The sequence below is a fragment of the Lineus longissimus genome, chromosome 6, assembly GCF_910592395.1.
Source record: "Lineus longissimus chromosome 6, tnLinLong1.2, whole genome shotgun sequence".
Taxonomy (NCBI): Eukaryota; Metazoa; Nemertea; class Pilidiophora; order Heteronemertea; family Lineidae; genus Lineus; species Lineus longissimus.
In genome coordinates, this window is record NC_088313.1 from 12201030 (window position 1) to 12216338 (window position 15309).

The 15309-nt window shown below is 44.8% G+C and overlaps 1 protein-coding gene across 1 annotated transcript; it reads right to left on the bottom strand.

The window, feature by feature from the left end:
* Positions 1-356: 356 nt before the first annotated feature.
* Positions 357-1640, bottom strand: LOC135489971 (uncharacterized protein K02A2.6-like). The gene has a single exon (XM_064775610.1). It carries the CDS (start codon positions 1638-1640, stop codon positions 357-359), a length of 1284 nt encoding a protein of 427 aa, XP_064631680.1.
* Between the last annotated feature and the right edge of the window lie 13669 nt (positions 1641-15309).

The following is a 15309-nucleotide window of genomic DNA, read 5'->3' on the forward strand; positions in this document are numbered from 1 at the left end:
ATTAAACTGCAAAACACTAGTCTAAACATCTAATTCTAAAGTCATTATGAACACTTAAGTGAGGGAGAGGTTACCAGTACATCACCTCAAGAATCCAATCTTTACCATTGGAGTGTCCATGACATAGGCCACTTTCATGTTATTTCACATCGTAATCGTTGAAACGGACTGGTAACTTATGCGAGCGTGCTGGGCGCGTGCTCGGCGGACGTAGGCATGGTTTGAGCAGTGCGGCGTTATTCCCATCTTTAGGCGGAAGTTGCTGAGCTGCATCGGCGGAATCGATGGTGTCGTCTTCGTCATTGGCAGTCGTTTCGTCGCGTTGAGTTGGGTCGATCCGTTTGAAATGGGTGAAGTTACGTGTAATCGTGTATGATCCTCGGCCTGCCTTTCTTGCTATCCACGGTTAAAGGCTTGGGGTCAAAATAGGGCGAGAGTTTATTTTGACGGTTCTGACGTACCAAGACGGTGTCTCCTTGACGGATGTCAGAGACTTTGGCGCGTCGTTTCGTATCAGCATAGCTTTTCATAGTTTGCTTCTTCAGCTTGACGTTCTGTTGAACTCGGGAGCGCGTCCCTTTGAATGGTTTTGCATCACGTTCGGGTATCTTCGGGAGTTGAGTGCGGAAGCGGCGATTGTTCAAAGCTTCGGCTGGGGCGACACCTGTGGTCGTGTGAGGAGTTGCCCTGTATTGGCGCGGAAAACGGCAGAGTTCATGCTTCCAGTTCTTCTTTTCGATCCCGGCTGTTCGTATCGTTTTTATCATCGGATCCATGAAGCGTTCCGCCTCACCGTTGGCTTGTGGCCACAGTGGGGTTACTTTTCGATGTTTAAACCCGAGTTGTTTGTCGAATTGATCAAAGTCCTTGCTGTTGAACGGGGGACCGTTATCTGATCGTGCGGTTTCTGGAATTCCTTGTCGAGCGAATATATTGTCCAATTTTGGAATTACGGTTTTGGCTGCTGTTGAGTTGATGATTTCTACCTCTGGAAACCGACTGTAGTCGTCTACTACAGTTAACAACATATCGTTGGATGGCAGTGGACCGGCGAAGTCCATAGACACTTCACTCCACGGAGCTGCAGGAAGGCGAGACATAGTGAGTGGTTCTGGAGGGGTAGAATTTCGAGTCGTTGCCTGACATGGTATGCATTGCTTGATGGTTTGCTCAGTCATCTTGTCGATACCTGCAAACCATATCTTCGAGCGTAGTAACCGTTTTGTCTTGACAATTCCTTGGTGACCAATGTGGGCGAGGTCGATTGCTTTCTGCTGGAGTTTTTCAGGAATCAGCAAGCGGGTTTGTCGCAGGATCATGTCGTCATGAGATAGCAGTTCTGCTCGAATTGGTTTGTATGGGATCAAGTCCTTGTCCTTCCAGCTGTTTGTCTGTAGTGCTGTGTGCAGTTTTTGAATGACTTGGTCACTACGAGACGCTTCTCTGATCTCATCCATTAACATGGCATTTGGTACGGCGTGTTGGCGAACGAAGTTGACGTATTGTTCTGCGACATTTTCTTCTTCAGCTGGAGTGCTTGGGTGGCGGCTGAGGAAATCTGCAGGATTGTTTTCATCTCGTCCCGGTTTGTATGCAAGATCGAAGCTATAGGGAGTGAGACGGAGGCGCCACCTTTCCATCCTGGCAGAGGCTGGCTTCGTGCTGTTTACGATTCCAAGGAGCGGTTTGTGGTCGTTTATAATCGTAAAATGTGAGCCGTAGATTTACAAATAAAAGTGCTCGGCTCCCCATACTGCGGCTAGCATTTCGCGATCGGTTTGCGAGTATCGTGATTCGACATCTGAGAGTGCACGGCTGGCATAGCTAACGACCTTGTTATTTTGGGTGAGGATGGCTCCGAGACCGGTTGGGCTGGCATCGACGATGATTTCTGAGTGTTTCTTGGCGTCGAAATACTCCATGACCTGAGCACCAGCTAGGGCTTGTTGGATGTCCTTGAATGATTGTTGGTGGCGGCTGTCCCAGATCCATGGTGTGTCCTTGCGCGTCAGCTCACGAAGTGGTGTGGTTATCGAAGCGTAGTAGGGAACGAATCTGGAAACGTATTGAGCCATGCCAAGAAGAGATTTGACTACAGATGCGTTGTTGGGCGGTGGAGCATTTACGAGTGCGTCGATTTTCTTCGGATCTGCAGCTAGACCGTCTTTGCCAAAAACATGACCATAGAAGGACACATGGTGTTGGGCGAACTTGCATTTTTCGAGGTTTAGGCGCGCTTCGTAGTCCTGGAGTCGCTGTAGGACTGCTTTCAAGTTAATATCGTGCTCTTGGTTTTTCCGTGAACAGTGATGTCATCAGAGATATTGAACCGTTGATGTCGCGAAAAATCTCTGCAATGGAGCTCTGGAACACTTCCGAAGCGGCATTTACACCAAACAGGAGTCTCTTGTATCGATAAAGTCCCATGTGAGTGCTGAAGGTCGTAATGTATCGTGATTTTGGATCGAGCTCGAGTTGATGGTATGCGCTGGTTAGGTCTAGCGTCGTGAACACTGTAGATCTGGTGAGAGAGATGAGGAAGTCACAGCCAGGCCAAATCAGTCCTAGCTGCTCCACCGTGTTGACAACATGATGAGAGTGATGAGGAAGTCACAGCCAGGCCGAATCAGTCCTGGCTGCTCCACCGTGTTGACAACATGATGAGAGTGATGAGACAGTCACAGCCAGGCCGCATCAGTCTTCGCCGCACTGCCTAGTTATTGATATGGCGAGAGAGATGAGACAGTCACAGCCAGGCCTCGCCCTCGCTTTCATAAGTCGTCCCCCCGACTTAATAAGTCGTCCCCCCGAGATAATAAGTCGTCCCCCCGAATTACTAAGTCGTCCCCCCGACTTACTAAGTCGTCCCCCCGACTTACTAAGTCGTCCCCCCGACTTACTAAGTCGTCCCCCCCGAGATAATAAGTCGTCCCCCCGACATAATAAGTTGTCCCCCCGACTTAATAAGTCGTCCCCCCGACATAATAAGTCGTCCCCCCGACTTACTAAGTCGTCCCCCCGAGATAATAAGTCGTCCCGCCGAGAATTTTTTTTTTCGATGTCCTTTCCCAGCCACCGTATGCACGCGTGTGGTTTTTAACGGTTTATTTAGAGCTCATCTGAAACCCCGATATAGGTTTCATTGCTTACTATGCAACTTATGTAAATGTCAAAAGAGTAAGACCGATGAAGAAAATGAAATGTTTCTTACCTTTGCTGTTGTGAAGGATGCAGTCGATCAGACGCTAAAATTGTCACGCTAAAGATCGGGAGATTGTTCCCGCAAAACATCGGAGCGTATTAGGAAAAAGCAACGCCGCTTCAGACATCCTTCATTGCTGCATTCTAGACTCAGAATAACAGTAGCTTCATCATCAGTTTCATTATGATGGTGCTTATTTAACACAAAAATATTGAATGCAAATATATACAGGCCATTGTATACTCTTATAGACCTTCATAAGAAAGGTATACTCTTGTATAACAAAGATCAATGGAAAATGCCGACCAACTTTATATTATAAGCATAGCCAACTTGAGACAACTATTTTCATGACGGGTGAGCTTCTCCCGAAAAAAATAGCAAAATGCGCCATGTACGGCAGGCATCTTCCATTGAGTGTTGATTTTAGAATCGGAATATATTAAACATTCTATAGGGCGTTTATAAAAATAAAACGCGTATACTCGAGCGGTGAACATGTACGTAGACCAAGAGCATTAAGAATAAGATGTATTCCTCTATATAGTGAGTTAAGCAAACTCTCAGCCCGGGCACACATACAATGTACATGTGTTGTCGTCATCAAAAACCCAATCAGGGAAACAGAATAAAAATGCATAAGCATGTCTAAAACTGCATTTTTGTCACGAGGTCGGACGCGCCTGGGTCTTTAAGCATATAAAAATGTTATGCATGAAGAAAAATCTAACAAAACGATGTGAAAAGACAACAGAAATAAAAGTGTTTTTTCATATCACAAATACGTCGTATATGAGTTATTCTTTCTTCATGTGCATGTCAAAATATCCACCCTTCCATCAGGAAAAGGGTGGCGCAAGAGAGTTGTCCTGTCCTGCTCTTCCCGCGCTATACGAACCCGGCCACCATGCGAGACGAAGAGGACATGTACAGACCTCGTTGCTTGGGAGCTTAACGGACATTGAGGAGACGGCACCCCTAACATGTGGCGACGAGTCGAGGCAATTCGCGTCATAATTTTAGCTAGGATGAGCAGTCTCTATGCAGAGTCAATGACAAGGAATAACATCCTAGTTATAGCAACAGAATGCTTCAGTAGGCTATTTGCCCCGAACAGACTTTCCCGATGGTGGATCGGAGAGTTGTCCTGTCCTGCTCTTCCCGCGCTATACGAACCCGGCCACCATGCGAGACGAAGCTAGAGGACATGTACAGACCTCGTTGCTTTGGAGCTAAACGGACATTGAGGAGACGGGACCCCTAAAATGTGGCGACGAGTCGAGGCAATTCGCGTCATAATTTTAGCTAGGATGAGCAGTCTCTATGCATAGTCAATGACAAGGATTGCCTAGACACTGATAACATCCCAGTTATAGCAACAGAATGCTTCAGTAGGCTACTTGCCCCGAACAGATTTCCCCGATGGTGGAGACCCTAATTGATCCACATTCTTCGCTCCGCTCGGCTTTTGACAGCAGCCCGTAAAACCTCAGGAGCAGCGCGAATAAGAGTGCACATTAATCTGTGCTCGTTGCGGCATCGGGCTGCTTGTACTCTGCTACGCGACGAATGCACTCCCGTGGACAGCGCAGACGGATAGCGCCGAATTTTTGAGCGCTTACACGAAGCGCGGAAAAAATTCTTCAAGCACAATATAACGGGAGGGCTTTTGTCGCGGGCGTCAATGATGCACCTTTCAACGCCCCGGGACCCTCGGACTTTGGGCCTCGTATTTCGGGCGTTGAAAGGGACATTATACCTACTACTGCCCCGGAGTTAGGTTGGGTACCGTACAAGGAAGCCAGCTCAGTGCTGAGATCGAGTGCCGCCAACGGTTGAAATGAAAAAGCATGCTGTACGAGAAAGAATCGTTCGGGAGTGTTACGAGACGTCCACGAGGGAACCGAATGTAGCTGCGCGTGCACGAATGATTCTGGAAGCCACGAGGCGTGTCTAGCCTGTATGCTGAGGTAACTCAATATTCTGAACTTAGCGCCAAAATCTAGCCAGTATCGAAGTCTGCTCCCTTTCGCGAAACGCAATAATGTCGACAAGCGCCGAAACTCATTCTGAAGTGACTCTTGAATAGAATTCCTGTATATATTTTGTATTAAACTTATATTTGTTTACATTTAAAATCAGTCTCGTTCAGTTTCTTCATACACAGAAGTGTAGCATCTTGCATAGAACCAACAACCCACTTGAACTCACAGGGGAGTTCGGAACATATGTGTTGCCTTTCGACAGAGTTTTTGAGGCTGGGAGGTGTTGGCGATGACTAGTTCGTGGAATCGAGCAAATTCAAGTAGCCGGAGCCCCCTCTTGTTTGTTACTCCTAAGCAAAATCTCGTGACGTTGCCTTTCTATTGGTCCGAGGCATCGGTGCCGATTTTTGCGTTACAGGCTCATACTACCAGAATAATATCCTGCTTTGGAAGACACTGCATGGTAGCCACGGAGTCTTCATAAATGCCATTCAGCCTGTCTTCGGAGCCATCGCTTGTTGGAGCGTAGATCTGGACAGCTGACAGGTTGAATGGTTTTGCGCTGATCCTCACAATCATCATACGGTTGGAGAGTGGTCAGTACTCTCAAATAGGAGAAGTGACTAATTATAGTTATGTTTTACTGCTCTGGTACATGTAGTTGCTATTCCACTGACTGTGAAATTAGTTGTTTTAATTATCAACATGGTAATTATTAACCATTTTAATGGTAGTTTTACTACCGTTTTAGTTGGAACAACTAATTATTGGTTAGTTTTTACTAATTTCAGAGTTGTTGCAATAGGAACTACCAATTAGTTGCTTTTAGAACTGCTGGAGCCGTGTCCTTATGAGCCCAGACTGACGTCCCCTGCCCACGCTTGAGTATAGGTAGTAATAAATACATGAATATGAATTAGTTCAAACCAGCTGACCAGTGTTGTGTCTGAAGCTACTGTGACCTGTTCATGATGCAAAATTAGATGAGTAATTGTTTACATTGCTAATGACATAGTAAAATCCTGGATACACATGGTTATCTATTCGTCCTGTTAGTGTGAATGATTATACTAGATTGCATGAAATGACGTCCTTGATGTCAATAATATCAATCTTTTGAGTCTTGTGATTAGTCCATAAAAATTGTCTACCACTGTATCTCAAAACTACACAAAGTCATTGTACTTTTGGTTTGGTCTATATATAGAGATCCGACCAGACCTGGTGGTCACTACAGAGCGGTTTGAGTCATGTTAGCGGAGCTAGTAGCGGATTGTAAATGTCTTGTTATGTTAATTTTAATATTGTACATGTATTTTACACGAATAAATTAAATTAAATTAAATTAATAGTTGATCATTAGATTGTTCAGCGATTTGTTCAGGAGAGTCCTCCAGGTTGTGATTAGGCATGGTCGCCTCTCTTTCACTATCCTGAGGAACTTTCCTCAGCTGCGATCGGTTCCTCGGTAGTGTTGTTCCATTCTGTGTACGAACATTGTACGACCGTGGATATTGAGTTGTGGAGACTACTTCTCCGGGTAACCAGTCCTTCCCTTGATGGTTTTGAATGCGGATGTATTATCCCCATGTGTTAGCGTGGTGAATTCGGATTTGTTGGCGTGCGCGTCATGATAGCGTTTTGCAGTGTCCTTGCGTTCAATGAGTTTTTTTTCGAGTTTCACGATCGTTCGGGATGTTGGGAGTTAAAGCTCTTGCAGTGATGGGCAGCTGTGTCCTGAGTTTCCTCCCGAACAGCAATTGAGCTGGCGATGGCAAACCATCACGTGGCGAGTCGTGGTAGGCAAGAAGAGCAAAGTAGGGGTCTTTACCGTTTGTCTTTGCTTTCTTCAGCAGGTTTTTTCACTGTTTGAACAGTACGTTCGGCTAGTCCGTATGACCTTAGATACATCGGACTGGATGTTTTGTGCGTGAAGTTCCTATTGTCAGAGAATTCCTTAAATTGTCTGTTACTGTAATGCGGGCCGTTGTCAGATAGGAGTGTTTCTGGAATGCCATGTCTCGCAAATATTTTCTTGATGAGTGCGATTACGGTGTTTGCGGAAGTGTTTTCAAGCAATTCCACCTCGAAATAATCTGAGAATGCATCAACGACAAGCAAGTGATCTTTGCAATGAAAGAAGAATAGATCGGATGAAACATCCTTGCCATGGACGTGTTGGCGTTTCACGTGGCATCAGCGGCTCCTTGCGGTTTTTTCGCGCGTATTTCTGACATACAGCACATTTGTCTACTTTGTCCTCGATTTGTGCGATCATTCCAGGCCAGAATAGAACTTCTTTAACCCTTCGGCTACATAGTTAACGACCTAGATGGCTGTCATGGACCAGTTCAGTCATTTCACTCTGCAAGGCACTGTTATGCGCGAATCTTAGTACCATGTCATCTAGAATGTGAAATTCCTCTCTGTCATGACAATACAGATCGTAGATCGGAATCAAGATCAGATCAAGATACGACGATACTTGGGCCAGTCGTTTTTGATATAGTCCATCAGCTTGACCAATACAGCGTCATTGAGGGTGGCTGCCTGAAATTGCTTGCGCTTTTCCGGAGAGATTGCCAGGTTGTCACCGACAAGATGAACCTGTACTTCAACCACCTTTTCCATGTCACTGTTCGTTTGCCCCGCGAAATTCACCCTACAGTATTTCGCCTGCGAAATCTGTCCGAAATTCGACCGCCAAACGCGAGGCGATAACATGAAATCGCCGATATGTCAGATGCGAAACATCTACATCTATCTTGTACTGGTTTGGGATAAAGCATTGTAACCAGGGTCCCGGTGTGTGGCGGGTTCGGTTCCTCATCGAACTTAAACTTGTAAATTTGAAACTTGTAATCTTGTAAACTTGAAACTTGCAACTTGTAAACTTGGAACTTGAAAACTTGGAACATATGTACAGTGATTTAAAAGTCTAGTAGACTGCCTGGGGTAGCTCTGATCGTGTTGGGCTACCCAGGCGCGGCCAGTTGTAATGCCCTCTCGGTGGTACGATGACTAGATGTCCTGTCTTGAATTCTTGAATAAGGTGTGTCTTGAAGAGGTTGGGGTTTGGTAGCTGTAGAAGTGTAACTGGTAGGATGTTCCATATTCTGATAGTGCGAGGGAAGAAGCTGTTTTTGTAAAGATCTGTTTTTGCTGTTGGGATGGTGAAGGAGAATTGGTGGTTTACTCTTGATGGTTTCAGGTGGTGGATGCCGGATGGTATTGGCAGGGCTACATTGTTGTTGAGGGCTTTGTAGAAGAGGCAGGTGCGGCTGACGAAACGGCGTTGCTGGAGGCTCGGCCATCCTAGTTCTTCTTTCATTGATGTGACGCTGGCCTCTCGTCGATGGTTCCCTGTCACGAATCTGGCTGCTTTGGATTGCACTTTCTCGAGCTGATCTATTTGCTTCTGTTTGTGGGGATCCCATGCGCTGCTTGCGTATTCGAGGTGTGGCCGGACCATTGATGTGTATGCTTTATCTTTAGTTGTTCTGGAGCATTTCCCTATGTTTCTCCGGAGGAAGTTGATAGATCTTGTTGCCTTTTGCGTAACTTGGGCGATGTGGGGGTCCCAGCTGAGGTCACTATCAAGCTGTACGCCCAGGTATTTCCCCCTGTCAATTAGCTCTAGTGTGTGGCCTAGCATGGTGTAGCTGTTTTTCGTTACTTTCTTTTTCCTAGATATTCTTAAGATGTTACATTTTGTTGGATTAAAACTCATCTACCATTTGTTGGCCCAGCTTATGAGTTTGTCTAGATTTTCTTGGAGCTTTTCGGCGTCCTCCGGCGAATTGATCCTGCGGTAGAGTAGGCAGTCGTCTGCGAAGAGGCGGATGTAGCTGCTGATGTCTGCTCCTATGTCATTGATGTATACAAGGAACATCAGAGGGCCTAGGACGGTTCCTTGTGGTACGCCAGATATCACGTCTTCATTGGCAGATGTTTCCCCGTCCACGACTACTCTCTGTTTCCTTTCCGTGAGCCACTTTCTAATCCACTCATTGGCGCTTCCTGTTACTCCGTAGTGATGCAACTTCTTCATCAATCTTCGGTGGGCCACGGTGTCAAACGCTTTCGAAAAGTCGAGTATTAGGATGTCTACTTGGCCTTGAGTGTCTAGGTCTTTGGCGATGTCCTCGATGGTTAGTACCAGTTGTGTCTCTGTACTTCTTTTCTGCCTGAAGCCATGTTGGTAGTCGACTAGGATCTGATGTTGGTCTAGGTGCTTCATTATGCTTGAGCACACGATGTGCTCAAGTACTTTGCAGCTTACGCTGGTTAGCGACACGGGGCGATAGTTGGCTGGCTCTTGTTTGTTGCCCTTCTTGTATATCGCGGTGATGTTGGCCTTTGTCCAGTCGGGTGGTACTTTCCCAGTGTCGAGTGATTGCTGGAATATCCCTCGGAGGATTGGCGAGATGATGTCCACAAATTCCTTCAGTATTACTGTCGGGATCATGTCAGGCCCAATTGCTTTCTTGGGGTTTAGGCTCGTTAGCAGCTTTTTCACCCCTTCAGTGGTGACTTGGATGTCTGGCATGCTTGGGAATCGTTCTGTCTGGTTCATCTTCGGGTTGATCTTGTTTTCCCGGGTGAAGACCTTCTTGTATTGTCTGCTTAGGGCTTCAGCTTTGTCTTTCGCTGCTGTCAGTATGGACCCTGTTCTGTTGTCCTTGAGTGCTGGTATGCCGGTGTTGTCTTTCTTCCTCGCTTTGATCATCTTCCAGAAATTCTTAGATGGTTTACCGTCTTCTTCAAAGAGGCTAAGGAGGCAGTCGTCATGGGCTTGTCTGATAGCTGCTTGGCAGTTCTTCTGTACCTTCTTATACCTCTCCCAGACTCGCTGATTGTTCTTTTTCTTTGCTTTCTTGTGCAGCTTGTTCTTTCTTCTAATGCTCTTCCTGATCGCGAAATTCGCCCACAATCGCGCCTATTCTTCAATCTCGCCCTAAAAATTGTCTGGAGCGATTTTACGAAATTGGTGGCTCTTGCATGCTTGTCCGATATTCGGTAACGATTTTGCAACGACTTTCGCCTTGTTTTATCGGCGTAAAAGTGCAGTCACGTGACGTAAACAAATCGGGTCATACTAAACAGCGTCCACCAGGTTTAAAAACATACTTAAAGCCATCAAAGTAAAAATCTAATGGTCATGAAATTTTCAGGAAATGTGTTTTTTATGGTGTACTTATTATTATTTTATGGCCACTAAATTTTATTTGGGTGACTTTATACCCGACTTTAAACCTGGTGGACGCTGGTGGGCGCTGATGGACGTTTTTATAGGATGACCGGATACAACAACGACCTTGATTGGTTGGCTGAGACTCGGAAACATAAGCCTAACTATGATTAGCTGTATGATTCGGTACATTCCGCCACAATCCTTCGGAATGCATACCATAATACTAACAACCTCAAACCTCTATGCCAATTGTGTGTAGCTCCTCGTGGATAGATGCGATGTATTTGATTACTGGAGTCAGGTTGACCGGGAATTCCAGTTTGTGTTTTTGTTTGGTCTGCTATCAGCTGATGTCGGAATTCGCATACTACAACACATGTAATATTCGCGCCGTTCCGATGGTTGGTGAGAGCGAATTAGACGCGATTATTGATAGATTTCGCCTGCGATTTTCATTCAGTCTGAATTTTCGCCTGATCATAATAGAATCGCCGAAACAGGGAGCGATTTGGAGGCGAATGAGTGTGGCGATATTCGACCAGGCGAACTTTCGCCCCAATTCGCGCAGCGACTATTCGCGTGCGGACTTTGGACGTGATCTCTTAAATAAAAATGGTTGGCACGAGATAATGCATCTGATACATACATGTCATTGCCTGGAACGTGTACTAGCTTGAAGCGGTATTTCTGAAGTCTCAGTGGGAATCTCTGTATCCTTGGTGGCGCTTTGTGCATTGGCTTATTCACAATTGCCTCGAGTGGTTTATGGTCGGAGTGAATTCAGAATTCAGAATGAGCGTAGAGAAATTGGTGAAAACGTTCGCACGCGTACGTTATTGCAAGTATCTCTTTCTCTATCTTCGTAAAGTTCTGTTCGGCTGTTGTTAAAGCCCGTGATGCGAACGCTATTGGATGCTCTGATTGTAAGATGGCTACACCGAACCCGTCCTTACTGGCATCGGCGGTGACCACAATCGGTTTCGCTGGATTAAAGTACGCCAAGACAGGCGCTTCTGTCAGTTTTTTGTAGAAATTCCTTTAAGCAATTAAAATTTGGAATTCCGCCAGAAACATCAAAAAATACAAAACAACGATCAAAAGATTTGCATGAACTCCAACTCGGTGACGATAATCAACCTGAGATCGTTGAAACGTGGTCGTAAGCTCCTACTCGGTGACTACACTCGACAAGCGATCGTCGAAACACGGACGTGAACTCCAACTCGGTGACGACGGCGACCAGAGATGAATGAAGATAATCGACCAGATACCTTTGCAACGCGATGTTGAACTCAATTTATTAATGACAAAATTGAACTGGGTCACACAATCCAGTGTAGAAGTGAAAAATGTCCCCCTCGAATGAGTCATTGTATTCTCAGACTGATGGATTGTATTATATGGTCCATAGAGGCCATGACCGTCAATAAAAGAAGATGCTAGCTGAAACCTCCGAATAACGCTTTCTTTCACTTTCAATTTCCAACTATTGCGTTGTATTGCAACAACAGTTTAGCTGTCGAACTGACTCTTCCCAGACTCTCATTTGAAAGATGATCTCTAAAATACAGCGACCGTCATTCAAATAAAAGTCCTCGACTTGCTCATAGTGTTTTTCATATCGTTCTGGCCAAGGGCATTTAGTTGAACTCCGGAATGTGACAACATCTCATTTATCAAAAGAAGCGGTTTTGCAAAAAGCTAGATTACTTACAATCCCTGGGGTTGGCCTAACTGGTCTTTCAACCAAGTTGGCCTAACTGGTCTTTCAACCAGTCTCAGAGGCTTTCAAATTTTATTTGAAAGACTCTGGCCTAACCAATGCTCCTTTATGGCGTCAATTAAACCCGGTCAACTATAATATGACACCGGCTGCCCAAGGCTGTGTAACATAACTATAATCTTGGTGATCACATAATTACAGTTTAGTGACAAAAGAAGACCCAAGTAAATATGGCAAGATCTAAATGAATCCGAAATACACTTCACTGCATGTGTAATTTCCCTCACAATACTTATTGTGACAATCACATCTCCCAGAATGTCAATGAATTTATTTATGCAACACGGCAGTGCCTTACGGTGGGGAGTGGAATGCTACTATGTATGTTTGATTTTGAATAGATATAAGGATTTAAACAAAGGTCCTGGTGTGCAAGTTCCGAAAAATGAACGTTAGTAATGAATTATAAGACCTAGTGGCAGTCTGTAATATTGCATCCACAGCTGTGCCGTATCCGTCTCACCAGCCACTGTTAGATTTGTTCGTGCAGTTCAGCTTTATAAACAATATAGGTCCAACCGAGTACTTTGCTACAGAGTAAATACCTTTGCGGTCATTCTCTGACCAGTACCGAATTTGGGCCAGGCAAATAATCTTTCATTCGCACCAACAATTAACCAATGATTTGAGACAAAAGGGTCACGTAAGGTCATCAATAACGTATTCTTAGCTTCCACCTCGGTTTCATCCAGGCATGGCCCCAATTTCAACCTGAATAGAAATAGAGCGTGACTCTTAGAATTCAGCCTGAAGCTCTGCTTAGGAGTCTGCATTACGTTCATGGTAACGAACTTCGACCGATGAACCTCAGCGACGACATTATATGATCCGAGCAAAGACACAATTGCGGAGTCTCCCAATTTTCTGAACAAATCATGACGAAAGATAATCAACGTGGATTTATTATACTCGTACGGTTTTTCTAAGATGGTGATGGAGTGTGTTCTGGCTGATGATTTATAGAGATAACCATTTAAATCACATCGGATATTCTCTAAAATAATGTTATCCATATCAAATGATAAAATACTTTCGGCTTCAGGCATAAGAGAGTAGTTTATTTCTTTTAGGCTTTTAACATACCGAAGTTTAAGAACGAATCCCACGTTTACTATTTTATACCAATTTAACCAAGACATAGACGGGGCCTTTCCCCTGTTTTTGCGCTTCTGAAATTTGCATCTAAAGGTCAACTCCAAGAAAACATTCTCACCACATGAAACGATTCTGAAATATTGGAACCTCGAATTCTTTGGACCGAGGCTTTTCTTAAGTTCACCATACGGTAGAATCAACTCTCTGCGATTGCCATTTCCATTCAAATCAACTTGAAATGCTCGCAACTTTCTAGAGACAGATTTCCGTCCACGATGAGTGCTAACACCTATGACATCATTGCCAAATTCGCCAGCAATGTATGTGAGCTCGTGAAAATGAAATTGATACTTCAGTTTAAAATCTCCGCTTATATCATCTTGGCTGTAGACATAGACATTACGATGAGCTGTCAAGGAGTAATGAAAAAGAGCCACTGTGACTATGACACTTAGCCCCGTGTGGTAAAATACCGATGCCGCCCATGCTGGGAACTGGCCATAGATGTTTACATTACGGTACGACCGATAGGTGCCCCTCTGCTAGTTCGGTGTTTGGGTTAAAAGTTAAGATATGACATCTTTAAATGAAGCGTTCGGGTTTTAAAGGATGAATATGTTCAAATTAGGTTTTAATACATTACATTGTGGGAGATGGAAGGCTGTCGCTCTCTGTTGATTAGACAACCTTCATAAGTAATGCGCGCATCTCGACTATATAGATCTATTTTCAGCGTATAGGCGGATACCGCCTCTTTGGTATACCCTGTATATATTATAAGAGAGGTTGGCAACAATAACGGATGAGATGCGATGAGAGAGAGATGACAATAACTGATGAGATGAGATGATGGATGCATCTCATCCTGACGGCCAGGGCAATTAAGCGGAATCTACGAAAATAGCGGAATCTGGGAAAACTGGGCGGAAACACCCTAAAACATGACACATGAAAAGATCGATATTGAATATGTATGTAATAATTATTTGTAAGAATTGCTACGTTTTGCCTTCTCCCAACCACGGCCGATGTGAAAATGGTCGGAGAGGAATAATGCAGATCATTTTGTCATGCATGGTGGGTTTTTTCCTCGGTCGAAAAATAGAGAGGTTTGAACAATATGATACTTATGGAACATTTCAAATATTTATTACAGATTCCGCTAAATCGGAGCCATGGCCCGTTCCGAGTCCCACTCCGAGGTAGAATTACGTATTCCTATTGAATTACGCTGACCTGTGGTGGCCAGCAATTTTCGGTGGCCGGTCCAGAGTTAATGAGCTATCAATGGGACTGACATCTTGCACTGGCCTCAAAATCTTCAAGGCCCTTCTCAAAACCCATCTTTGTGGGAGGGCCTTCAGTTGATAAATGTACAGCGCTTTTAGCGGACAGACAGCCTGGAATTATTATTATGTATGTATGTGCGTAAGTATGTACATATGTGCGTATATGTGTATATTCCATTTTCCAGTTCGATTTCAGCCCGATTTCGCCTAGTTGAGCGGTTTATGCCTGTTTCGCCTATTCCTGTTTCGCCTATTCCTGTTTCGCCTACTTCCTGTTTCGCCTACTTTCCAGTACCCCTACAAATCGACTCTCCCAGGGGAACCTTAGGGATGCATGTCCATTTTATGGGGAAAATGTGAGGGGACAATTAGATGATGTTAACGATGTGATGACAATTTGGCGAATCAAATGCCATCAACTTTGTTAACAAACCATGCCATGACCGTTTTGAAAGAGTCACCTTGAAAGCGGGGACAGTCCGGGACTTATTTGACCATAGGACCATAGGACCATACTGACACACAGTAAAAACTAATAGATTAAAGAGGTTGAATAGCGCCTCCAGAAGCAAGCAACAGCGCCACCCGTAGCAGAAATAAGAACTGCTTAGTGACGTCATGGTTTCCATATACGGCATCTCATTGCATATTTTTACAACCTTATTTACTACGAGTTATAAATATGCCAGTAGCACGTGGATCATGCCGGGGGGGGGGGGGGTGTCAGGTGTTTCCACTATGGGTTACATAATCGGCTACAA

Excerpts from the sequence above, each read along its gene's own strand:
- LOC135489971 (XM_064775610.1), bottom strand. The coding sequence starts at position 1,640 with ATGGAAAGGTGGCGCCTCCGTCTCACTCCCTATAGCTTCGATCTTGCA.